At 43.1% G+C, this 27,965-nt stretch overlaps 1 protein-coding gene across 1 annotated transcript; it reads right to left on the bottom strand.

The window, feature by feature from the left end:
- Positions 1-64: 64 nt before the first annotated feature.
- LOC107107863 (tubulin alpha-8 chain-like) lies at positions 65-9,899 on the bottom strand. Its single transcript, XM_015408219.1, has 5 exons — positions 9,893-9,899; positions 5,490-5,712; positions 3,048-3,196; positions 1,461-2,141; positions 65-571 (listed from the first exon to the last, which is right to left on the bottom strand). Exons 1-5 carry the CDS (start codon positions 9,893-9,895, stop codon positions 278-280), a joined length of 1,350 nt encoding a protein of 449 aa, XP_015263705.1. The 5' UTR covers positions 9,896-9,899; the 3' UTR covers positions 65-277.
- Positions 9,900-27,965: the final 18,066 nt, after the last annotated feature.

The following is a 27,965-nucleotide window of genomic DNA, read 5'->3' as shown; positions in this document are numbered from 1 at the left end:
TGCCCTACTGAAAACTGCTTGCTGTAGAATAATTTAGGACTAGTAATGACTAGAGTAGTCAAAGTTAATATGCAATAATATTTTAATTGGTATCCAGCTAAATACTTTAGCACTTGCAAGATCTTCTGGAAGATTACTTGGTTATAAGCATTTATTCCAAACACTCTGGCATGGAATGCTAGGTGTACAGTTTACATTTAAGAGATGTGCTTCCCATTTACTTTATTACAGGCAAGGCAGCAAGTGGCAACAGTTATACATTAGATTTTTCTGAAGTTTAGTATTCCTCGCCTTCATCCTCACCATCCATAGAGTCTGTCCCCACTTCTTCATAATCCTTCTCAAGTGCAGCCAGATCTTCTCGGGCCTCAGAGAATTCTCCTTCCTCCATTCCTTCTCCTACATACCAATGGACAAAAGCACGCTTGGCATACATCAAGTCAAACTTGTGGTCCAGGCGGGCCCAGGCTTCTGCAATGGCTGTAGTATTGCTGAGCATGCAAACTGCACGTTGGACTTTGGCCAAATCACCACCAGGAACTACTGTTGGGGGCTGGTAATTAATTCCAACCTAAAAAGCAACAAAGACATATATTTTAAGACTTTTCTACAACAGCAGACAAAAATAAGGAGCTGCATTTGGAATTTGAGAACAGCAGACTAGAGTTCAAACCAGTCTGCAGTATAAAGAATTCAGGTTTCCAATTATTTTAAACATAAATGCCTAACTGCAGTTCAACCTGAGGAGCATCTTCCTAGTCCGGTTTCCCTTGCAGCGGTTTTCAGATTAACTTTTCTAAAAGATGTGGAATGTGACTTAGCAGGTTATCACAGGCAACCAGTAGAGCATATAACATAACTGTGTGCTTGCACATGAAAGCTTATACCGTGAATATCTTGCTGGTCTTAAAGGTGCCACTGGGCTCAAACTTTGTTCAACATAGTTAACAGTTCACCCTTCTAGAGTTGGTCATACTATTTTATAACTTAAATATAATTAAAAGCTGAATTTTCCATTTTAACCCCTCCAAATAATCTATTGAGGTTAACATGACAATAATAATCAATAACATAGATTTCAAAATTAGCAAACTCATTTACAGAACCATGTGTAATATAGATTGGATCCTGCTATATTTTTCACTCATTCACCCACTTCCCCTTACTACAGATGCTGGCCCTTCTACCTTTTGTAGGCGCAAGTGTCATGATCCCCATAGTAGCCTTTTTTGTGATCAAAGGGGATACAATTTCCTTTTTCATCAGCATAAAGCAACTTCTGCAACAGCTAAGGTAAGCTCTCTCCCATCAAAGACCACTTCAGCTAATAATGTGCATGCCCTGAAGTCATCTTAATTCCACTTGTCTTTTCATGTGAGCTGTGGATTATATCCTTGTTCAGCAAGCTATACATCTAGAAATGAGCAAAATCAGTTTTGAATTTGATTAGCAGCACTTACCTTGAAACCAGTAGGACACCAGTCAACAAACTGAATGGTACGCTTGGTTTTGATAGCAGCAATAGCAGCATTGACATCCTTGGGGACGACATCCCCACGATATAACATACAACAGGCCATGTATTTGCCATGGCGTGGATCACACTTCACCATCTGATTGGATGGCTCAAAGCAAGCATTAGTAATCTCAGAGACAGAGAGCTGCTCATGGTAAGCTTTCTCTGCTGAAATAATGGGAGAATAAGTTACCAAGGGGAAGTGGATTCTGGGATAAGGCACCAGGTTTGTCTGGAACTCTGTCAAGTCCACATTTAAGGCACCATCAAATCTGAGAGAGGCAGTGATCGAGGAGACAATCTGACCAATTAGACGGTTGAGATTGGTGTAGGTAGGGCGTTCAATGTCCAGGTTCCTACGACAAATATCATAGATCGCTTCATTGTCAACCATGAAGGCACAATCAGAATGTTCGAGTGTGGTGTGGGTAGTAAGGATGGAGTTATATGGCTCAACAACAGCAGTGGAAACTTGGGGAGCTGGGTATATGGCAAATTCTAATTTTGACTTCTTTCCATAGTCAACTGAGAGGCGTTCCATCAGCAGAGAGGTAAAACCTGAGCCAGTACCTCCTCCAAAGCTGTGAAAAATCAGGAATCCTTGCAAGCCAGTACACTGGTCAGCCTAAAAGAGGGGAAATATGCAAGTGAAAGCAGGCCAATAGAAGCACCTTGACTTTTGAACATATTAAAGAGCTCATTTACTCTTTCCCTTGTTACTTATGGATTTCCAATGAGTAGCAAGACACTTTACTATTTAATTAACCCATTGATCTATGATTCATTGCGGGGTTCACCACTAAGCATTTGTAAGAACAACCAAATTGGATCCTACTGTATACAGAAGAAAATTCACTCATGTTTTCTTAGAATAGTGAGAAGTTTGTAAAGTAGCTGAGCAGTTCTGTTTTCTCAGTAGTTACATTCATATACCATACAACATTTTCTTCTTATTCTCTGGTTCATAAACAAAAGAAATGGCCGAAGATAACGTACAAAAAAACCCCCTGAAACAAATTCCACAAAAAAAAGAGAAGTGCAGACATAAACCTATCCCACATTTCCCTTGCAAAGACCTCCTACATCACGAGGATGTATAGGACCCAGGTAGGGTGGAGATCTATTTGCTCAAACTTACTGGTTAGCAGAAACAAACTTGTTGCATTTTGGGCTTCTCTCAGATGTCTGATGACAGACTAAGAAGCCTGAACTGTCAGTGTCTATCGGTCAGCTTTTTGTTACATAGGGAAGCTATTTAGATATTGAGAATGAAACTCATGAGTAGCTTCTTGACATTGTTCTGGCATGAACACAACTCTTGCTTCTCCATTAAGCAAGTTATTACCATGTTTTATCATCTGTGGCTAAAAGGAATTACTGCCTGTCACCAACACACAGAGCCCAACACAGGAACAGAAACGTTTTGCTCTCAGATTACCAGAGAAGTCTGGAGTCCCCAGAATATTTCTACTGTGTAAATTATAAATGCCAAAGTTTTTAATTTGTCTGAAATCTTAACAATAGTCCGTACCAACTTCCTGACACGTTCCAGCACTAAGTCAATGATCTCTTTCCCAACAGTGTAGTGACCTCTGGCATAATTATTAGCAGCATCTTCCTTTCCAGAAATCAGCTGTTCAGGGTGGAAGAGTTGTTTATATGTCCCATTCCGCACTTCATCTGCAATACAAAGTTTAGGCATTATAACAGAAAATAATAACCCTGTGCTGTTTCCCAAACAACTTTCCTTTCCCTGAAATTATCAACCTCCCTAATGTACCAGGATGAGTTCAATCGCTATTTTGTGGAGTGGTAGACAATTAAATCCAAGATCGCTGTATGCCCCCACACAGTAATCTGCAATCATTTGCTATTTACTGTTCACTCTCCCAAAAAGCTGACTACTGGCCAATTACCAGACAGAACATTTGCTTAGTAGCCTGGGAAAATTGGACATGCAGCATCCAGTGGTGCATGGTACTCCCCATCCCCAGCTTGCACATGCAAGCTGGGATCCAGGCATTTATAGCACCTAGCTAGATTGCAGCATCAGAGTGGTTGTTATTAACTGCATGGACAGCCAGTTGTCCAGGGCATTCAGGTACACGGGCCTGCACAACACTACTCCAGTTCCTCATATTTCTTAAGCTTGGGTCACACATACATAGTGAGCTGGCAACAACAGTAGAATGGACTACTCTACTTCACCCTGCAGGACCCCATGTAAAGAAGTCCATGCAAAGAGGAAACTAGCACAACATGCAAAGATAAGGAGTACAAGTTCTTTCTGCTGTACCAGTCCTATTTGCACGAAGAGCTTCCCCCCCCCCAAGAGTAGAATCTAGTACTTACAGTCTGTACTACTACCTTAGAGCTCTACTAATGTTCTCCTACATTATGAATCAGGCCTGTGAGTAGGGTGAGTAGGGATGTGCATTCGGTTCATCCGAACCAAATGCACCCCCGAAAATGGCCCATTTGGACCCCCTTTCAGGCTGCTGCAGGCCGATTCAGATTCTCTGATCTGATCTGAATCGGCTTGCCGCCAAATTTCGGCGGCAGTACAGCCCCATTATATCCTATGGGCCAGGGGGTCCAATTCTACAGGTCCCCAAACAGGTTGCCCCTGTTTGGGGGCCCATAGAAGTAACTCCCCCCCACCATAGAGAACAATGGAGGGGATAGGGGCAACCTGTTTGAGGGCCCGTAGAATTGGACCCCCTGGTCCAATGCTCTTGAAACTTGGTTGGTATCTTGGGAAGAGGCTCCAGCAGCTACCCTGGGAGTTTGGAGAATCTCCCTCAATCCCCCTCCCCCCAGCCCCCAGAATATACCCTATGTTTTCGCCATTGACTTCATAGGATATAATGGGGCTGAAATTTACATAAGGCTGGCAAAAGACTCCCCAAAAAGCTCCTACTGACATGCGGGAGTCTTACTGCCAGCTGAAATTGATTCTGCCCCATTCGTCCGAATAGGCCGATTTTTTTTTTTTGCACACCCCTAAGGGTGAGTAAGCTGGCTGAAGCTATAGGAAACTGGTCATCTGTGCCACAAGTCACTCTGAACAGTCACCAATGTGACTTGTGGCCGAATTTTTTTTTTTTGCACACCCCTAAGGGTGAGTAAGCTCATCACATGGCTGAAGCTATAGGAAACTGGTCCTCTGTGCCACAAGTCACTCTGGTCACCAATGTGGTTATTTAAAGCACTCTAAAATGAGTCATGTATGGGGCAGTTTGCATCCAAGTCTTTTCTGCTAAGAACATGGAAGTTTTAGCTCGGCCTTAACTGAACCCCCCTAAGGAAATATTTTATCGCATCAGTAAATACATGTTTTTAAAGTTTTACATTGTGTACATACATAATTTTATTTTGAACTTTTAATTTGCAAGTTAATTGATTCAAATTGCAACATAGCAACTACAGAATAGGACTATTGTGACAAGAAATGAAAATCAAAAGTATCACTGGTGGAACTAAAACACATTAGCTATCCTTCAGTAATGTTTGCACAGCTTCGCACTTGATGGGTAGTAGTTTCAAGACAAAACCAAGTAAAAATTTACCATAAACCCAAGGAATGACTTCAAAAGATATAACAAGGTGTTCGCAACAGTATCTACTATGTAACATACATACAGTTAGAACTAACATACAGCTAGTTCTATTGCTGAACCTTAGACAAAATACTTGCAGTCAAATCTTTCCAGTACTAAATAATACGGATATTAAAAAACTACATCTTTACCCTGGCAACAATTGTTATTAAACAATTGTTTTTAAACAGGGAAAAGAAACGCTATTGGATGACTCAGCTGTCACTGTGTATCCAAGCCTCAATGGAGACATAACAGGTTAACAGAACATCTGGAAATAAATCCCTACTGGGGAAATAGAGATCTTCAGATATACACCCTCCCCCCCAAAAGACTTCTCTAGTATCCATCTTAGCCACCCGGGCTGTATTTACCTATTACTGCTGGTTCCAGATCAACAAACACCGCACGAGGGACGTGCTTTCCTGCACCCGTCTCGCTGAAGAAGGTGTTGAACGAGTCATCACCACCACCAATTGTTTTGTCACTTGGCATTGTGCCATTGGGCTGAATGCCATGCTCCAAGCAGTAGAGTTCCCAGCATGCATTACCAATCTGCACACCAGCTTGGCCAACATGGATTGAGATGCACTCACGCTAGGAGAAAAAAGGAACAGAGGAAGAGGAGAAGTTAGTACAATTACTTCTTTCTTTATCATACTTGCAAAGCAAACCTGTTTGTTTTATGAGGAACAAAGTGGTGTGCAATCCATCTTGAGCTGAATTTAAGTTATTACTGTTCTTTAAGCATTAACAACTTTTTGGTGGGTGACCAACAAGTAATTTAAGAGTTTTAGCACTTGCCAGTACCATCTTAGCTACAGCTGTAGTATTGCTTTTTAAAACCAAGTGCTTGCTGGTTTTATTTGGTCTATGTACTTTTCCCCTCCACTCATGTGGAGCAAAAGTAGGAGATAAGAAAGTGGAGTAAGGAAGTAGGAATCTTATGGTGCAATCCTAAACAGTTATAGCCTTCTATGTCCACTAATGTCAGTGGGCTTTAAGGGGCATAACACCACTTAGGATGGCACTACTAGTCATCTGGTCAACCCATCTAAGAGTGTTATCCAATTAGAATACCAGATAGCCACACTTTCCTAAAACAGCTCAACACATGGACATACAAGGATGGGCTCCCTAAAGCACTACAATATTTTGCCACTTTGAAGTTTAGATATCCCTGCTGAGACACATGGGGCTTTGTAATGGATAATACTTAAGAAACTGTCTTTCTCAGATCAGGGAAGCTATCATATAGAAAAGCCAGACTTAGGTCCACAAGTCTTCCTTCCTCATGAGAGAGGTTTGTTTCCTTGGGATGATACACAGAATGGGAATTCATTAATAACCAAGCTTTCCCCCTAATCTAATTACAGGTTATTCTGGTTGAAGGTTTTATATATAGTTCAGATTTTATCTTCTTTTATTAATAGGTCTTGGACCCAACTTAATTATGAATACTTTTGTTGCAGAATTAGGGCCTGGATTGAGCCTCAGCCCCCTGCTAAACCTACGTTACTTTAATTTCTATAGTAAATTAGCCTCTACAGTTGAATCTTTGGTTCTGTTTCCCAGGAGGCTACAGGACTTGTGTTGGTACTGTGGCCTTCTGGTACCAATAACTTGTTGTATATGATTTTTGCCTTAGAGGATGCGTATACATTCCAGAAGTTAGTCATGTCACCAGGGCTTTTTTTGTAGAAAAAGCCCAGCATGAACTCATTAGCATAATAGGCCACACCCATGGCATCACATCTCATTAGCATATCAGGGTACACCTCATGCCTCCCCTGGGCTTGCCCAGGCGCCCAGCAGCTGCGGGAAGCCTGGGCAATCTAGCCCTTGGACAGGCCAGGGAAGGCACAGGGAGGCATTTAAATGCCTCCCCAATCTTCCCAGCCCCCACCTTGCGAGTCGCCAGAGGGGGGGTGTCACTCTCCAAGCCTTCCCTCTGTAGCCACACATGCAGAGGTTTTGGCTGTAGTGGGCGTGGCCAACTCTAAAGCCGTCCGGAACTTCGTTCCTGCCCAAAAATAGCCCTGGATGTCACTATCAGAGTAAAAATGGAAAGGGTATCTGAAACCCGCTTCCTTGACTTTCTGTGAGCTTCCTGACCCCAAAGATAGAAAGAAGGGGGAGGGATTTGGGTCAGCACATCGGGTCAGTTCTAGTTTAGCTTGCGTCACATCAGTGGTAGTCCTATGTGATACATACGGCAATCAGTAGATCAGCAGCTATAGGTCCAAGGAAGACCTCTAGTTTACTAATGGTGGGGGGTGGCCATCAACAAGCTCCATGTGAGACTTTGGTGACCAGTCCAGAACGTTCTGAGTTTTATACAAGTGCACTATTTTATGTATCATGTTTGTGTTGAAATATTCTGTGTTCAATAATAAAATGCTACAAAGTGTTTTCTGCCTTAAGAGTGTATAACAGAATAAATTGAGCTTTCTTTGAGAACCATTGTTTCTTTGTGCTACATTCACTCCCTTGCCAGTCTCCACCCAACCAATGAAAGAACTCAGGAGAACTGGGGGGGTCCCCAGGAAAAGGACCTGCCCCCCCCCCAATCCCTCAACTTCGTCTCTAATGCATTCCTGTTCAAATAACCAACTGAAAGTACCTGGATTTCAAGCCATTAAGTCAACACACAAATTGCTGGCTTCATGAAAACTTAATTTGCCAGTATTACTTGTCTCATTTAAGAGGCACCCAAGGAATGAATGGTGGCTTAAGACACTTGAACCATCCAGTCACAAAGTGCACAGCTAGAGGAGGACACTTAACCCACAGATTTAAATTGATCTGAACACAGAAGCACACACAGAACTTTGCATAGCTACAAGAGCACAATAGAAATAGGGGACTAAATATTTCTGTTTTAAAACTCAAGCACTGCGATAACAGGAAGATATCGGAAGAATATGGACAGTGCAGAGAAAAGATCTCAGAAGACATTGGTTACTTCTAGCAACAGGGTTTCTTTTTCTCTTTCCTTGTCATGACTCATGTAGCAGTTATTTCTACTACCTGTCATACTGCTCCCTGATGTCTGTAGGGGGAAAACACAGAATTTTAATTGCATCAACCTACATATTCTGAACATCCTACATGAATTTATTTTTGCTTTTATGGCACAATATTTGGATACATTTACACAAATCATCCTTTTTCTTGCAGTCATTGAAGGCAATGGTTTCAACAACTGAATTCAGTACACCGTTGCTGCCAGTTTTTTAAAACGCTTCAAGAGGCAGTTTGGTGTTCAGCTATGAAGTTATGCTTGCTTAAAAGCGAGATTTGTTTTGCATTTCATCCTTTACAAAAACTCCCAACATAAAGTTCCGTATGGAGAATGCAGCTGTAAAAAGAAAGGCAAGAATTCAACAAGGAAGACCTAAAGACTAAAACTGTTTAAGGGTTAAAAAGCTGTACTGTTAAAAAAACAAAACACCACCACCAAACCCCCTGTTTTCAGCAGCCAGTTTGTGGCAAACAAGATGAGACAATTAGAATTAATGGTTAATTACTTCAGCAATGTGAACTTTGTGCCACGATGTAAAAAAAAAAAAAGAGGGGGGGAAGCAGCATTTTACGAGGTCTGTCATATGATGTCGAAACATCAGAGGAGGAAAGAGCATAGAGGGGCAGCCATCTTCTTTAGAAACTTCCCACCATTTTGCAGCACTGTTTCTTAAAGTTGGGGTGGGGGGAGAGAGGAGGAGAAGAAGAAAAGTATCCAGAACTGCACCACCAAGCGAAGGCAACCTGCCAGATCCAACGATAGAAAAGTCTTGAGGGACTTTAAAAAAGCAGAGGCAACTGAGGGTCTCGGATCAAACTCATTTCTGCCTCCCCCCCCCTCCCCCGTCCAGACAAAGAGAAGGGCTGTTTGTTTTTTCCGAAGACACCAATTCAAAGTGACCCCAGAAAGTGACTCAGGCCCGAGCCATTTTACGCCTCGGCGTCTTTGTCCTTGGGTTTCAGGACCTCACTTTCATGTTCCCGAGCAACTCTACTCCAAGATGGTCCAACTACACTTCATAAGCTAAGGAGGTCGCCAGAATCTCGGTAGGCGACGCTTTAAGAGAAGATCGCGATCGCAGGAAAGGCAAGGACAACCTGAGCCTACTGCAATCGCCATGCTGAGATAGGGGTGGGAGGCAGAGGTCTAGCGCAACCGGAGCTGGCTTAGCCTCCCACGCTAGGATTTTGATTTCTGACCCCGACCGAGATGCAGATCGTGGGTAGTGTACACGGGAAGGTAACGGCCTTCCCCCGTTTGACTCCCCCTCCCTTAACAAAAAAACCCCCTGCGGTGTTGGATCTTCAAGGAAGACGTTTACTCAGCAAAGAGGCCTGGATTCCCGCAAGCCACGATGGGCTGATCGGCCATCGCGGCTACGGCAGCGTTACGTAGGTAGCGCCAGTGCCTTCCACTCATTTTCGGGCGCGTCCTCGGAGCAGTAGGCTCCAAACAGACACGCATGCCCCTCCCATCTCCCTCTCCTGGCACCCTCTAACCAACTCTTTTCTCGCCCGGGTTATTCCGCGAACACACGGAGACAAGGCACAGACTTTCACACGGAAAAGCACTTCTCCCCCGCCGCAATTGACACGCATATGCGAATGCTGCTGCCGTGGCACAAAAAGCGGAAAACCAACGTTCCAACGAAGCACGCACCGCAGGCAAAGTTAATTTTTAGATTACATAAAACAGAAGTGCACACAGCGCCTTACCAAAGTACCGTCTGAAATAGCAACAGCTGATCCTTACCATGTTTCCGGCGTGGCCAACATGGATTGAGATGCACTCACGCATGTTTCCGGCAGGTTGAAAGTCTTGTGGAGTGGTGGGTGTTCTGGCGACAGCAGACGCGCTACGGGTCTGAGCAGCACCGCGAAAACCTGCTCTTCAGACAGCCCTTATATAGGCAGCCCCGAAGGAACGCTGTCCTCCTGGCAGCTCATTGGACGGCGCTACAGCCTCCTCGCACCTCCCCTACGACCCAATTGAATACAGCGCGAAAAGGAGGGCCCCTTCCTCCATCGTCATTGGGCTACAGATATGAATTTGGACATTTGCGGCCATCCATTGGGCCATTTGTAATGGAGCAAAAATGAATTATGCCTTCCCGCCAAAGTAAAGGCAGCCGGATAGAACCGTTCTACCTCCCCCAACCCAGACCCTCCAAGACACCCTCCCCCCGGCGGACGCGCAACGACTCGCTCACGTAGCTCCGTTCTCCCGGGAAGTTGGTTTATTTCCAAGTTCGTTTGTCTGCTCTGTCTGGAATCCTGAAGCACGGGTGAATTACGCTAGGGATATTTTGCACTTTTGTCCGAATTTAAAAGTGCTGATCCGTCCACCAGGACTACTGAATGGAGGTGGAGGTACTGAGTGAACTGTTTGTGGAAGAGAATCTCGTGGCAAATCAAAATCCCAACAGGTTTATAGTGGCATAAGTTTTTGTTGGCTAGAGACCACTCCAGCAGGTTTAAGTCATAGTAAATCTGATATTCTTTCAGGTGCTGCTAAAAGATTTTTGTCGGATTTTGCAGCAACAAACCAACATGCTTACTAGAACGTATTGTTTATGGGCAACATCTGGCTGAGCTTGGGGCTTTATTTTGCAGCGAAGATACCCCTTCTTCCTTCCTCAGACTATCTTGCCTGAGAAACAGATCTTTCGGCTGCATTTTTCTGTAGACACATCCTGCTTCATTAGGGGAGAAAAGGGAAATCTAATAAGGTGGGAAGTCTGAAAAGTGAAGAAGTTTCTCTCAACATATTGGTTGACATTTCCTGACATGTTTTGAACACCCCCAGGGAAAACAAATCAGCATCAATCTTAATACTGTGGTTGAAACCACCAGGTCAACAAAGCTTCAGGGGCTAACAAAGCTTCAACATTATTAAGGGCCTGGCGTGATCTGGTCCAACAAAATGCTCCCTTTTATTTACCTCACTGAGACTAGCCTTCCAGTGCTTAAAGGAGTCCTTCTTACTTTTTACCGTTTCCATTACTTTGTTCATTAACCATGCAAGCCCTTTTTTATGCCTATTTGTACCTTTCCTAACTTGTGGTATACATTTTATCTGAGCTTCTTGGATTGTAGTTTTAAATAGTCTCCAAACTTCCCAAAAGCATTTGACCCTCCTTACTTTTCCCTTCAGTTTCTTCTTCACAAGCCCCTGCATTTTGATCTGCCCCTTTCTCTAAGAAGCTCATTGCGGTGTACATGGCTCTCTCTCTCTTTTCTCACACCAACTATATAAGATATGTTAGGCTGAGATAGAGTGATTGGCTGAAAGTAATTCAGCAAAGTTCATGGCTGTGTGAGCATTTGATTCTGGGTCTCCCAGATTTAGGGTTGCCAGGACACTCTAGTTTTTGGGCAAAACTCTATGGGTTTTTGGCTTCAAATCAACACAACGACATCACTTCCAGGTTATGTCATTGCATTGCAGACATCACCTGGCAAGGTCCCTGTTCAGGGTGGAGCTTCCCCACCAGCCAGCCAGCTGGCCTGCAGATCTAAGCCTGAAAATCAGGGGAATCCCCTCCAGGACCAGTGGTCTGACAACTCTACTCAGATTCCAGTCTGATCCTCTAACCACTACCCCACACTGGCTCTTTAATGAGGTCATAATAGGTCATAAATCTAAGACTACAAGGTTCAAGCCCAGCACTTTGGCTGTATTTGTTTTGTTTTGTCCTATGAGCAAGCCCAAAAGATGCTTGAGAAGTCAGCAGAAACATGGTGTTTTAGGATCAGGGCACTCAGAACCCCAGAATCTCATTGTCCTTTCAAGCCACTCAGAAGCCATAATCAAGTTTGCCCACCTGTTGACAATAGGACACTGTTATGAAGAATTTACTCTTTGTGAATGGTTTGTTGGAAGAATAAATTTGGCTAGATGTGGACCATGTGAGAAAGTTGGCAAGAGAAATGCAGGAGGAGTTTCCACTGCTTTGGGAGTTGCCTATCTGCTATAATTGCAGTGTGTAAGTTAGTTATTAACCAGTCAAACAGGCCTGGCAAGATAGGCTAGGGATTACTTCACATTAGTGAGTGCATAAAATAAGGTTGGGGAGTGATAGCAAAAGTGTTGCCAGGTGCAAAGTGTGGGTGTTGAGACTCTTTGCTATTGCTCCCTAGAGTGATCCACGTAGTACCTTACCTTATGAGATACATTTGTTGCATAGTTGGTGGTTTCAGGCCATCAGGTGAAGGACAAAAAAAGTTGCAATGGACAGGAAAAATGTGCTTTCTGTTTAATAGAGGTTTAATGAGTGGACTGATACTTTTCAAGGTATGAAGTTAAATGCCATCACCTGATAACTGCTTGTAGATCAAACTGATACTGTAAAATGGGAGAGGGACTAATTTAAAAGTTAGTAACCTTAGTGACAAACCCACCGTTTTATAGTGTTACTTAAGAAAGTTGTATAATGTACAATGTAGCAGTCAGTAATGAGCTGAAATATGTACATTTTAGGTTTAGGTTATTTTGGCTGATGACTGTGCTTGACTATGCTCATGGTAAATAGTCAATAGATGTAGTTCTGGGGCAAGTGATGCTCTGTCTTCTTGGTGCTTGAGGGGGGTCAACAGTGGGAGGGATTCTAATGTCCTGGCCCCACTGGTGGACCTCCTGATGGCACTGGTATTTCTGGCTACTGTGTGACACAGAGTGTTGGACTGGATGGGCCTTTGGCCTGATCCAACATTGGCGTCTCTTATATTCTTATTACTTTAAAACAACAACATAGGAACTAAAAGCCACTTTGGCTGAATTAAAGCAACACACTAACCACTCAGATCGCAATACTGTGTGATGAGTGAGCTTTCGCTTGGACATTCACTACTTACAGCAGTCAGTCTTCTGACATTAAGGGAAAATAAGTTTATTGACTTATTCCAGGTTCATTGTGGAAAACTTGTATTTTCTAGCCAGTAATCACTCAGTATTTTTGTTTAAAATGTATTTAAAAGTAATCAAGCAATTCACAAAGTGACTAGAGAAGAGAGAGATAAACAGATCACACTGAAATACATAAAAACAATTAAAAACATATGAGCATATGTGACTTTCCTAATCCAAACTGTAATTAAGAATGAATTGAAATTTCTAAACTTCTTACCCAGAGCATCTCCAAGAAAGGAAGCAGGTTCACTGAAATCCAGAAATGGAAAGGTAGAAACTCTCCCAATTTTTTAAAGAGGCACCCAAGGATACTCATAGAAATATATTGAATATGTAAATACATACACCATTTCAAAAGAATGTAAGGCACATCATACAGTTACACAAACCACAGAATGACGATTCTTAAAGTGATACAATCCAAAATAGTCCACAAGCCCTCCTAGGGGCAATAACAGTCCATAGAGAAAATACTGTCCAGTATACCCCGACAGTATCGTACGTAATCTTAAAACCGTTTAGAAGACAATCCTTCATCACAGGGTATAGTGAGTCATAGTGGATAAAAATACAAAAACCCAAAGAAACTACAACTCTTGCAAAGAAAATTTTTAAATCATGCAGATAAAGAATCAATAAAATATACTTATAATGACCATGAACACATCAAAACACAATCTCCTATTAACTGGAGTCCAAGGCCTGTTAGCAAATTCACAACTCAATGGGATCAAGTTCTAGCAGGCGAATGGCGGACGCATCCTCGGGGCGCGCGGCCGAGGGGAGGATCCGCATGAGTGGAGACCCAGACGAGCCCCAGCAAGGGGGCTCTGAACCGGGGCGCGCAGGCGGGGGCCTCTTTCTCGGCCGAACGGTCGGAAATTGAGGCTCCCGCCATGCCCCAATGGACCTCGCTGCGTAAGCGACCCCGTACGGGGTTTAGCGGAGCCACCAGATGTCACTGAGTGATGAAGCGATTGAGCAATGAAAAGGAAGAAGAGCGGCTGAAACGGTGAGTTGTCGAACTGGAAAAAGAATTAAGCACGTTCCCCCCCCCCAGTGAAAAGACTTAAGGGAGAAGGAGGGGAAACCCCCTCTCCCGCAAACAGAGATTTTGAGCAAAGAAAAAGGGGGGGGAATAGAATTTGAAAAGAGAAGCTGTGCCGGCTGTTAAATAAACAGATTGCGTGTGACTGTGACCTTGACTGGGACTGTGAGAAAAGAATAGAGCTGTGACAAGCGAGAAAGTGCCCTGAAAAGCGCTTTTATAAGTCAACAGTTGTGGAGAGAAGGTCCAGCTAAGAGAATGGCAGTGTTTAAACATATAAGCGAGAGATGGAAAAAGGAGAAAACCATTCTCAAAGCCAGAGACCTTTTGAAGAGGCACCAGAGAGCAAGGATTATGGCATTTGCAGTTTGCAAACAGACAGCGGAAGCAGCGACCCGGAGGAGGAGCCGAGAAACCGGAGAGGAGTAAACAGAGGAAGTTCCTGCCTGAATTCGGAGATTAAAAGAAGCCAGCCCGTAGATGATCGTTTTAAAAATCGTTGGAAAAGACTTTGCTAGCGGAGCACCATTGGGACACTACAAATATACTAACATAGACAATGTATTTAACCGGTTTGAAAAAAGAAGTTTGACAACACACAGAAGAAGCCAAAGAAGAAAATTTTAATATTACTAACAGATTAACTTTACCAGTTAAAACATCACTCACCTTTCTCTTGCTCCTACTATATACTTTACCAGTTAAAACATCACTCCCCTTTCTAACTAAGCGAAATATCTCTCCTTTTTAGGAGAGGAAATAAAGCTTTTAAATAATAATAATAATAAAACGTCTAGCAGGCAAAAAGATTCCTAAGTTAGACATTCCAACTGGTGGCATGATATAGTAAAGGGCAAATTGTCCCAGCTGTGTTTGATTGGAATGGCATCACAGATGTCTTAAAGGGATAAAGGCATCATTAAAGAAAAAGGACAAGTCATTATGTTGATTAAGACCTGTTGGTTCCAGTGACTTAAATAGGTGAATAAAATGTACCTCCTGTTGGTAAAGTATTTTTGAGCATCTATCCTATTGTAAGAGTGGCTCCTTAATTGGTATAGCACTGAAAATGTTAAGTCATCAGGGGAATGATTCATAGTTCGATAATGGCTTGTAAGTGGGGTGTCTGTAAAACCATGTTTCACCAGAGATCTATGCTCCAAGTCCCTGGTTTTTATTGCTCTCATGGAGCATCCAATGTAAATCAAACAACATGGGCAGAAAATACGGTAGATGGTCTGTTTAGAAGTACCGGGGGGGGGGAACACCTTTTAAAATGAATTTTCTTCCATTTGGGAGGTCTGTGTTAGATGTCACCAAACCCATTTTACATGCTGCACATCTACCGCAATGGAACATGCCCTGTGGTAAAGAAGATGGTTCCCTAGGAATATTACAAACGGTATCAGAATGTACTAGCATGTCTTTAAAAATTTTTGTTCTTCTGTATATCGCCAAAGGTCTTTACTGGCACTCAGGTATATCACTTAAAATATGCCAATACCTCTGTATAATTTTACTAATGACTGGTACTAAGTTAGTAAATAGCATACTGCATACCACATAAGAGAACATAAGAACATAAGAGATGCCAATGTTGGATCAGGCCAAAGGCCCATCCAGTCCAACACTCTGTATCCCACAGTGGCCAGAAATACCAGTGCCATCAGGAGGTCCACCAGTGGGGCCAGGACATTAGAAGCCCTCCCACTGTTGACCCCCCCCCCCCGTTCCGGGCCGTTCCGGGGTGTTCCGGAGGCATTTTAGCCTAGAAAGGGTTAATAAAAGAGTGAGAGTTCCGGTTTTCCACTTCTAGAATATTGTTCTGGAGAGCCTGTAATGCATGCCACTGTTTTTTGCGGTACTATTGTGTGTTTAATGCCCGTTCCGGGCCGCTCCGGCCTGTTCCGGCTTTTACCCTGTCCCCATCTTTTCAACAGTTGCACTACAGCCCGTGGGTTAGCCCCAGAAAATTTTTTGTCCACGCCTCCATGTCACCCTTAATGCATTTTTTAAACAATGGTGCTACTTTTGTACAAATAGCAAATTGTAACACAGAAATGGGGAAACAGCAGAGGTACATTTAAAAGGACATTTAAATGCCAGCCAATGATGGAATAGTATTGTGTTGCAATGCAACACTGGGGGGAAACAAAAAAAACCCTCGTGCCAAGGCGGGAAAGGGAGGGGAAAGGGAGGGGGAGGGGGGAAGGGGGGGGGAAAGGGGAGAGAAACAGAGGGGCGTTGAAGGGGTGGAGAGAGGCAGGAAGGGGAGGGAAAGAAGCAGAGGGGTGGTAAAGGGGTGGAGAGAGGACAGCCGCGATTCGCAAGTTCCCCACTACAATGCCCCGACTTCAACCCTGTAGTAAAAAAAAGATCCTGAAATAGCAGAGACGGAAAATCTGGGGAGAAACACCATTAAGTCGGATCTATTGCCAATCCGGACCAACGTGTGGGGATGGGACATGTATAATTTTCGGTAAATTTTGGGGGGGGGGGGGGGTTGACACCGGGGCAAGTGATTGTGTGGAATCGGCCTGAGCTCTACTTTTAGATTCTTATAGGATTTCATAAATGTAATCTCAAATTGAAAGCTGCTGAGTAAATTTGTCAATTTTATTTGGAACAGAAACATCATAGGAAGCATTTTAACCTGACTAAGCTGTTACTAGTTTGGCTTCAGACTCATCTATAGTTATTAAGCAACCGGATAAAGGTGGTGGGATTGTTATTCTGAATTCTGAAGATTATCAACAAGAGAACTTGAGACAACTAGAGGATTAGACATATTATTGTAAATTACAACAGGACCCTACAGACCATACCAACATATCCTTAAGATTGTTACAAAAAGCCCTGAATCTGGGGTATATTTCTGATCCACTCGAAAGCCAGTCGAATCCGACTCTAGGGTTGTGGTGCTCATCTCTGTTTCAAAGCTGAAGAGCCAGCGCTGTCTGAAGACGTTTCCGTGGTCATGTGGCCGGCATGACTAAACTAAACACCAAGGCGCACGGAACGCTGTTACCTTCCCACCGAAGTGGTACCTATTTATCTACTTGCAATTTCTTGCTTTTTTGGCAGGAGCTGAAACTAGAGATGGGAGCTCACTCCATCATGTGGCACCCAGGTCTCGAACTGCTGAACTACTGACCTTCCACAGCCTGCAGTTCAGCGTCTTATCCACCTGAGCCACCGCAGCTCCTATTTAAAGGATACAAAGGATCTTATTTCTAAATTGGAAGGCTTCCCTTCCTTTGTATTCTAACATACCCCATCCTGAAGCCAGATCTGCCCTAATGAATGCTTTAGATACTAGACCAGTTGAACTTCTGCCTACACATTTCCTTATGGATATAGTCAATCTAATCATTGAAAATAATTATTTCCGATATGGAGAGCAATTCTGTTTACAGTATAAAGGCATAGCAATGGGCAGTCCATGTGCCCCTAATGTGGCAAATTTGTTCATGGATGATTTTGAAAGCAGGTGGATATTGAATGAACACCAAAATCAATTTTTTAAATATTTGCTGCATTATAAATGCTTTATATATGATTTGTTAATAATCTTTGATGGTATGGAATATATAGAAGCATTTTTGGAATGGCTGAACTGACTGCATGATAGCATAAAATTTGTGGGGCAACATAGTCAACAGAGAGTCACATACTTGGATACTATTATTTATAGATCTGTTGACAATATGGTGGTGTTTGCCCTTTATAAAACGCCCACTGATTGCAACACCTGTTTACATTTCTGTTCTTTCCATCCTAATCATTTTAAGAGAAACCTGCCATATGGCCAATACCTCAGAGTGAAAAGGAGCTCATCAACCAGCGAAATTGACAAACTTACTCAGCAGCTTTCAACTGGAGATTACCTTTATGAAATCCTACAGGAATCTAAAAGTAGAGCTCTTATTCAGAACAGAGCCACATTATTTGCAGACAATAACGTGTCTTCAACAAGTAATAGGGTGGTATGCAGTATGCAATTTACTAACTTGGCACCAGTCATTAGTAAAATTATACAGAGGCATTGGCATATTTTAAGTGATATACCTGAGTGCCAGTAAAGACCTTTGGCGATATACAGAAGAACCATTTTTTTTAAAGACATGCTAGTACATTCTGACACCATTTGTAATATTCCTAGGGAACCATCTTCTTTACCACAGGGCATGTTCCATTGCGGTAGATGTGCAACTTGTAAAATGGGTTTGGTGACATCTAACACAGACCTCCCAAATAGAAGAAAATTCATTTTAAAAGGTGTTCCCCCCCCCCCGTACTTCTAAACAGACCATCTACTGTATTTTCTGCAAATGTTGTTTGATTTACATTGGATGCTCCATGAGAGCAATAAAAACCAAGGACTTGGAGCATAGATCTTGGGTAAAATCTCCATACTTTTGATAAGTCTCTGATAATGTCATGTTGTGTACATTTATGTTGTAAATTGTTGAGTATTCAGCTCAAGTTTGAGAATTTCCTGAAATGAAGCAGGGTACCAGGACACTTTTAGCTGAATCTGGGTTCTGCCCAAGTCAGTGCTGTATGATCCATCAGTATTACTGACGTCATAGTTTGGATCCCTGGATGATGATCATATATGTGTAAGTATCTGGATGACTGAAAAGAGAAAGATCTGTTTTGGTAATTTAACACTTCTCCAAGTGAAGGGATTGTGTCATTGTGATTCTGAATGGGGGCATTTAATTGAACTGTATAATAAAAGGCTTTAAAATAGTTGCCTGGGGTTTCATGTTGCACATAACAGGGAAATCTGGGGAAAACGTCAAGGAATGATACAGCAGTTTAGAATGCTGTTGTTAGCCAACTGTCAGGAATGAGGAAAACAGTTATCAGTAAAATTACATTTTTAAAAACTATTCCTAATTAAGGCTTTATCCACAAACTTAGCTACAGAACTTGGTCTGATAAAAGGTTTTAATGAGAGTCTTTACAGAAGTTTATTTTATTTTATTAATTCAATTTGTACCCCCACCCTCCCTGCGAGCAGGCTCAGGGTGGCTCATACAGTCGGTACAAAATACCAATAAAACCACATAAAATCACATTAAATCACATTAAAACAATTCAGATACAGATGAAATCATAGGTGCTAATTGTCTGTCATTAGTTAATTGAGATGACGTACTAAGGGTGTTGCAAGCAGACAATCCAGCTCATGGCCTTCTTGGGGCACACAATGGTCTAGGCCAGATGTTAGGCTAAGGGCCAGGCTCATTGATGGTAATGATCAGGGCAGCTCCTACTCGAAAGCCTGGTGGAAGAGCTCCGTCTTGCAGGCCCTGCGGAACTGTAAGAAGTTCCACAGGGCCCTGATCTCTTCTGGGAGCTCATTCCACCAGCAAGGAGCTGCCACTGAAAAGGCCCTGGCCCTGGTAGTGGCGAGCTTGGTGGCTTTGGGGCCCGGGGGGGGGGGTCAGTCGGTTCTGTGACCCCGACCGCAGTGCTCTCTGGGGTAGTATTCCCTCTAAGCTGAGTTAGTGTGAGCTAGCTCACATTTTTTTAGCCTCTGGCTCACACATTTTTGTCTCGGCTCAGGAAGGATGGCTCCAGAACAAACTAATTTATGCAGAAGCCAAATCGCTGGCTCACAACTTCAATGCCAGGAGCTCACAAAGTAGAGTTTTTGCTCACAAGACTCCACAGCTTAGAGGGAACACTGCTCTGGGGTATATATGGGGAAAGGCAGTCCCTCAGGTATGTCAGACCCTGGCCATATAGGGCTTTAAAGGTAAGCACCAGCACCTTGGAGCAAATTTGGTATACTATTGGCAGCCAGTGCAGTACCTTCAGTGCAGGCTGGATGTGCTTCCATCTGGGCAGGCCCATCAGCAGCCTGGCCACGGCATTCTGCACTAGCTGCAGCTTCCGAATTTGCGACAAGGGCAGCCCCATTTAGAGAGCATTACAGTAGTCTAGTCTCGAGGTGACCATCACATGGATCACTGTGGCCAGGTCGCTGTGGTCAAGGAAGGGAGCCAACTGCCTAACCAGCTGAAGATGGTAAAAGGCCAATTTAGCAGTTGCTGCTACCTAGGCCTCCATTGCTAAGGAGGTATCCAGGAGCACTCCCAAGCACCTAACTTCTGACTTTGGCACCAATGGTGTCCCACCGAAGGTCGGGAGTGGGACCCCCACCCCCATACCGCCCTGACCCACACACAGGACCTCTGTCTTCACTGGATTCAGTTTCAGCTGACTCAGCCTGAGCCAACCAGCCACAGCTTGTAACGCCCGGTCCAAGTCTTCCAGTCTGGAGTTCGATTGGCCACCCAGCATCAGATAGAGCTGGGTGTCATCAGCGTACTGGTAACATCCCAGCCTGTACCTCCAGGCTATCTGGGCAAGGGGGCGCATATAGATGTTAAATAACATTGGGGAAAGCTGTCATGCCTGCCCCCGACCTGGCGCCTGGGAGCTCTGAAACTGAGGACTCCGTGCCTTTAACACCATCGGAGGCACGGGAGTCTTTGTCAAACCTAAGTACCGGAAAGGATGAGCACCAGCCTCCAGAACAGCCTGCACCTGAAACCGATCAGGCAGTGCCTCGCCCCAGCAGCACGCCACCCGATTCTCCGCCACCTGTCGACCAACTGAGGGATCGGAGACGCCGGGACTTGGCAACCAGACGCAAAGAGGCACACTTGCGCGGTTGGAGATCAATAAGCCCAGAGTTCTAGCGGGATCAAGGACTTTGCGAGGAAGTGCTAATGAGGCACTAATGAGTTAACAACCCAGCGAGCTATTTGAATAGGTCTCTGACTGCTGACTAATTGTGCTGGCAAACTCGTCCTTCGGACCAGAAGCTCTGCACCTCTGACTCTGTTCCTGGTATCCGGCTACTGACTGACTTCCTGGCTCCTGACTCCAGTATGCATTTTGACGACCCCCTGGCTCTTGATCCTCGGCTCTGCACCTTGACTTCGATGCTTGCCTATCTGGACTCTGACTCTCGGTAACACTCTGACTATGGCCTGGCTTTATGTATTGGGACTTTTGCTCTGGTTGTTTTGCTCTATCTCTGGCTTGACTCTCGGACTGGACTGTGAACTCCCCCTCTCTGCCTTGCCCCCCCTGGCCCTGTCATGACAAAAACACTGCCCCTTGAGTCACTCCACATTCCAGCGGGTGCCTCCTGGACTGCTGTTCCCCTAGTGCCACCCTTTGTCCCCGACAATGGAGGAAAGAAGCAAGCCATTGCAAGGCAAGCCCCTGAATTCTCACATCAGCGAGGCGGTGGAGCAGCAACTGATGGTCAACCATGTCGAATGCAGCCAACAGGTCCAACAACAACAGTACTGCCAACCCGTCCTGATCCAGATGCCTCTGGAGGTCATCAGTCATAGAGACCATTGCCGTCTCCATCCCACGTCCTGGGCGGAAGCCAGACTGGAAGGAATCTAACATGGAGGTGTCATCCATAAAGCCCTGTAATTGCGTCACCACCGCCCTCTCAATTAATTTGCCCAAATAGGGCAAATTGGAGACCAGCCGGTAATTCACCAATTTGGCCGGGTCCAGAGATGGGTTTTTTTAGGAGAAGGTGGACCATCGCTTCCTTGAGTGCCCCCAGGAACGCCCCTCAGAGAGGGACTTGTTAATAATTTCCCTTTGGGCACCTTGGAACCCTTCATGGCCAGCTTTAATAAGCCAGGAAGGGCACGGATCAAGTTAAATGAAACATTGTAATTTGTATTCAATGTGTTTTTTTAATGTGCTACGTGTAAATAGTATAGGTGTATTTTAACTTTATGCTAGGAAAAGTTGAAGGCAGCAGGAAAAGAGGAAGACCCAACATGAGATGGATTGACTCTATAAAGGAAGCAGGGTGCAAGATCTGAGCAAGGCTATTAACAATAGGACATGGGGGGGGTGTCATTAATTAGCTGTTGTAGATTTTCCGGGTTGTGTGGCCGTGGTCTTGGCATTGTAGGACCTGACGTTTCACCAGTAGCTGTGACTGGCATCCTCAGAGTACTCTCTGTGTCAAGGTGAGAAGAAAAATGGTAGGCAGAAGAAAAATGTTTCTCACCTTGACACAGAGAGTACACCGTCTTTCTGTGTTATACCTCTGAGGATGCCAGTCACAGCTACTGGCGAAACGTCAGGTCCTACAAGGCCAAGACCACGGCCATACAACCCAGAAAATCTACAACAGCCAATGAAAGCCTTCGACAATATAGTGTCATTAATTCATAGGGTCACCATGGGTCCGAAGCAACTTGATGGCACTTAACACACACACACACACGTTTTAACTTTCCCATCATATGTTAAAGTTTAATATATTTGCTACAAGTAAGTTTTTTTCCGAAGCAACAGATTGGTTTAAGAAATGGATAACTGAAATTTTAATATGTGATGGTTTCAGCTCTTGTCTCGACAAGACCCACCACTTTCAAGAGAAACATCTGCCTTTGGAATGAGTCCCAGATGCAGATTCAGGCTGTGAACTTGCGTGCTATAGGTAGTGACTAAGGAGGTGTCCTAGAAGATGAAAAGGTCTTGATTTATGAAGAAAGATGTAAAGAATTGTATTTTGTGGTACATGTAGCTGGAGCCATTACAGCCTGCTAGAGCAGTTGCCTTCCCTGAGGAACTGTTTCATCAGCATACAGTAGGTGAGGTATTTTGTTCCCTGCCATGGTCATTACACTGCTTTCTTTTTGAGCACCCTGCATGCTATTTAAAAAAAACTGTATGGTAGCAGGACCAGAAACTTTGGTCCAGCCCAGTGGGACTGCTGTTTCCAAACAGTTATTGAGCAATACATGGTCAAGTTACCTAATGAATACATGAATGTATGCCCTCTAAAATTGGAACCAAAAATACCTAAAAGGTAAAAAATTGACATTAAAAGGAAAATCTCATGAAGAAACACTTTCTCACCTTATTATTCCAAAACATTGTGAATAATGCCCATTAATCAATAAATTTATCTGAACATTGACCATTCTTTCTTTGGGCCTTTGGATAATATATTAATATAGTTAATAAGGCAGTACTGTACACAAAGTGGAAACATTAACTCTCGGATGGAAGTTCTAATCCCCCCCCCCCATTTTGCTTCTATTACCAGCTTAGCATTTGAAAGGGCAACATATCCTTTTACGAAACCCAACAGAATTACTTTTGCATGAGGGGGTGTATTACAGCCCTGCATTTTGTTAACAAACTGAATTACTGACTTACAAAAGGGATGAATTTTTAACATGACCCAAAATATATTTAAAAGAATTCACAATAAATGAGGCACCAGCTGAAATTTATGAGTTATCTTCAAGGGCAGACCCAGGTAGAGCGTGTTACAATACTGTAGCCTGGAGCTGTGGCACAGGTCAATATGGCAAAATCATCCACATCAAAGGTAGCCATCCTCCAATCTAGATGACGATGAATCTATGATGATCATCCTAAACAGACGTTTCTTCTTCAAATGCAGAATCCATCAGCATACCAAAACACCTGATTTTGGTTTACCTGCAGAAAACATAAAAGTGGTATAGGCAAGTTTCTTGTTTATTTAAAATAATAAATTATACTTTAATAAGCTTTCAGTGCTTGTTTTCTGATGGTGGGTGGGGAATTCCACTGGTGAAGGATGCTAGTTTTGCTGATTCTCCTTCCTATAGCAGCAGACACCCCCCACATACACATACTGTACCCAGTGCTGTACCATGGAGGTGATGTTTTGGGAGCACAGTGGGTTACAGCAGCAGCAAAGACTCAGGAAAGCTATTATGTAGGCATAACTTTGCTAATAGTTTCTTGGATATGAATTTCTACTGCATTTAAATGAGAGACTTGCACAGTAAAGACTACAGACCTATAGTTAATCCTTGTTCTACCTGTTAGGGAGGATTTGGAGCATAATGCACCATCATATTTCTAAAGAGAGCCTTTTAAAATCCTTCAACCAATCAAATAAACTCTTCTGACTCCATCAACTGCATTTCAGATTATATGTTCTGTTAACAAGTCTCAACCTAACTGACAATTTGTTACTGGAAATTAATTGCAACACTTAAGATTTTGTCAGATAATTCTTTTTATTGCACAAGGAAAGCACAGTGCTACTCAGCTGATATTTTCCTAGCATGTGAATTGTAGTATTTTCTCATTGGGAAAGTATGGCTTTGGCCCGAGCTGTTGTTTCTATAGCTGTGAATAGTATGTGATGGGCATTAATTTGTTAGTGTCTGTAAAATCACTGGTAGACAATGACACAGGCTATAAGCACATGGGAGTGTAAAAATATGACTCCAGTGAGGCAGGAGCAGCAGCACATGAAGCAAAGGTGGATGGAACTGCCCACACGACCTGTTCCCACACAATTTGCTGTAATGCCCCCCCTTCCCCTTTCTCCCCTGTCATGCCTGCACAAAGCACAGGTGTGACAGTGATCATGTTGGGAAAGCTAGATGGACCAGTTTAAATGGTATCTGTCCTAGTTCATCAGAACTTAAAAAGCTTTACTAAAGTATACAAAGAGATATTTAAAATTGTATTTAAATGAGATTCAATGATGTTTGACATTTCTTTTAAAATAAATTTCCCCTAGCCCTACTAAGGTCAAAGAAGACGGGGACGGCTAAGGATGAGATGGTTAGACATGAAATTGAGCAAACCTCAGAGGACGGCGGAAGACAGGAAGGCCTGGCGTGATCTGGTCCATGGGGTCGCGAAGAGTCGGACTCGACTGCGACAGAACAACAACAACAACAAACCCTACTAAAGTTATCATAGGTGTGGGAAAGTCCTATTGAAAACAATGGGAATTGAATAGGAGGAGTCTTGCGGTACCTTAGGCTTTTTTATTGTAGCATAAACTTTCGTGAACTATAGTCCGCTTTTTCAGATGAGTAAAACGGGCCTCTGTTTTGGCCCATGCACACATGTTCCCAGTGTCAAAGAACCAAGAAATACAGACACAGAGATATGATAGAATTATGTAAAATTCAAATGCAATCAAGAAAAATTACAGAAACCATTCACAATAGTAGTAATCAGTGTTGTCTTCTAAGTTTTGGAAATTAAATTGTTTGTGATTGTTTGGAGACCTAGTGATCAGGGCCCCAGTTTAGATGTCACCTGAATTAGAATCAGTGTCTCATTAGTTAATAGTAAAAAGCCTAGTAGCACCTTTAAGACTAACACTTTCTCCATCCTCTCGCCCCTCCCATTACCACCTATATATATCTGACCAGTTTCTTCATCCCCTCCATGCATCTGATGAAGAGAGCTGTGTTTCTTGAAAGCTTATGCTACAATAAAGTTTGTTAGTCTTAAAGGTGCTACTGGGCTTTTTACTATTTTGCAGCAACATGGCTAACTCCTCTGGATCTATGATAATTGGTTAATGTATCATGTGGAGTTATTGTAATATTCTTTTAGAATTCTCTTATTGTGTTTTCTCTATCACAGTCCCACAGTTCCTCTGTCCACCCACTAAAATACACAGTAGTTCATCCTCTGGGGGCTGCATGCTAGTAGAGCCAAGCCACGATCTACACAAAAGGTCATTATTCTACAGAGAAGGAAAGGCAAAAATTTTCTGACACTTAAAGTATTGTTTCTCATCCAGTAAATTTCCCCAGCAAGTAGGAAACAGTAGCCTGGATTACAGCGCCCCTAAAGGTGTTTTGTTCCATCACAGGAAGATGCTGCTTCACGCATCTACCTCTGATAGGCTGAAACTGCTGATGTGGCATCAGTTTTCCTATTGCATGTAGAGGCCCACTCTGTACTAGCTTTTGGACTACAACAGGCACTTGCCTGTCACTAGTGCTACACTGCACTAAGCTCCATGCTGGGAAGTATTAAGAAAGAGAATGAAAATAAAAAGGCCAATATTGTAATGCCCCTGCATAGGTCTGTGGTGTGGCCTCATTTGGAGTACTCTGTGCAGTTTTGGTTATCATATCTCAAAAGTATACAGCAGAGCTAGAAAAAGTGCAGAAAGGGTCAGCCAAGATGATTAAGGGGTTAGAGCACATTTCCTATGAGGAAAGGCTAAAGAGTCGGGGACTTTTTAACTTGGGGGGGGGGATAAGGCTGAGGAAGGATAGAGGGTGATAAAATTATGCATAGGGTAGGAAAAGTGAATAGAGAGACAGAGGGAAGTTTTTTTGGATCTTCTCCATAGTGTTTCAGCCGTTAACAAAACATCAGCTTAGTTACTATTAGGGTCTAGGCAAAGTATGCATATTACACCCATTCTGCAGTCACTCCATTGGCTAGCTATCTGTCAGTTATCAGATGCCATTCAGGATACTAGTCATCACGCACAAAGCCCATTCATGGCCTTGGACACTCATATCTTCAAGACCACCTCTCCTGCTATGCTCCACGATGACAGATTTGCCTATCTGAGCAAAACCTTCTGAAGGTGTGACCATGCAAATAGATAAGAGCAATAGCTACTTATACTTCTGCTTTACCTGTGGTGGTCGTGGCCCCCCTCCTTGTGGAATGGCCTGAGGAGGTCAGGAAGGCTCCCACACTTCTGTCATCCCATGAACTATGTAAAATAGAATTGCACAGGGGAGCATTTTTATAAAGGCAATAGGGCCATAACAACAAAATGGTTCAGAAAGGAGACAAGATTGTAGTCTATTCCACTGTTTATTATATGTATTACCCTTGCACTTACTGCATTCTTTTCTATTTTTTACATTTTTTTGCTCTGTTTGACATATCATGTCTGATACTTTTTTTGCATTGTTTGTAATCTTTGAAATCCTGGTCCTATTGCATTATTTACTGGATATCTCCTGCTATGGGATGGGATTGTTCTACATCTTGTGATCTGCCTTGAGTCTCCGTGAGAAAAGCAGGCTATAAATAAAGTAGATAGATAAAATCTCCTAACAACACGGTAGGTTAACCTCTGCAATCTCTGCTAGCAGAATAAGCCAAGTAGTGCATAAAAAGGGGAAATCAGTTATTAGGAAAGGAAATGCACAGACTTCCTACTGAATTTCCTAGCCCTTCAAAGGCTGCTAAAATGGGCAAGATCAGTTAACTGCCTGTACCCACGCATTCTCTGTTGCGGCCCCCACCTTGGAAGGTCAAGAAGACTCCCACACTGCTGTCATCCTGAAAACTATGTAAACTATGTAAAACAGAATTGTTCAGGAGGGTACTTTTGTAAAGGTTATAGGGCTACATCATAATGGAATAGTTCAGAAAGGTGCTTTAATAAAGGCAGTGGGGCTGTGGACTATTCTACTGCATACAGTATCTGTTATCTGTATGTGTTATCTTGCTTTCACAGCATTGTTTTCTACTTATTTTCTGCATTGTTTAACAAGTGTGTATAAAGTACTGTCAAGTTGCAGCCAACTTACGGCCAACAAGGGGCTTTCAAGGCAAGTGAGAAGCAGAGGTGGTTTGCCATTGCCTTCCTCTGCAGAGTTTTCCCTGGCGGTCTCCCATCCAAGTACCTGCTTAGCTTCTGAGATCTGACAAGATCCAGCTATACTGTGCCACCTTCTCTCCCATTGTTTAATATACCATGTCCAATATTATGCTTTGTTTCGGACTTCTACAGTCCTACTATTACACTGCTTATTAGATGTCTCATCCTATTGATTGCATTGACATACTTCGTATTGCACCTTGAATTTCAGTGAAAAGGGTTTAATTTTTTAAAATTTGGCTAATGTGTATTGCCTCACACAAATGATACTTGTTCCCACACATAAGCAGGCTTGGAAACAATATATATATATATATTTAAAAATAGTTTATTTTCATTTTTCCATAAAGTACACACATAACACGTCTTATTTCAGTACATTGTTAACATTGGGGTTAAAAATTAAATAT

This window comes from Gekko japonicus, unplaced genomic scaffold (genome assembly GCF_001447785.1).
Source record: "Gekko japonicus isolate JY-2015 unplaced genomic scaffold, Gekko_japonicus_V1.1 scaffold211, whole genome shotgun sequence".
NCBI lineage: Eukaryota > Metazoa > Chordata > Lepidosauria > Squamata > Gekkonidae > Gekko > Gekko japonicus.
Note: the sequence above shows the minus strand (reverse complement) of the source record. Positions and strands in the feature narration are given on the sequence as shown.

What these genes read in the sequence shown, in the direction of transcription:
- LOC107107863 (XM_015408219.1), bottom strand. An exon ending in TGGAACGTGTCAGGAAGTTG is followed by an intron (nt 2,142 to 3,047) that starts GTACGGACTATT and finishes CCCCTCTTTTAG; the next exon opens with GCTGACCAGTGTACTGGCTT. An exon ending in GGTGTCCTACTGGTTTCAAG is followed by an intron (nt 572 to 1,460) that starts GTAAGTGCTGCT and finishes GTTGCTTTTTAG; the next exon opens with GTTGGAATTAATTACCAGCC.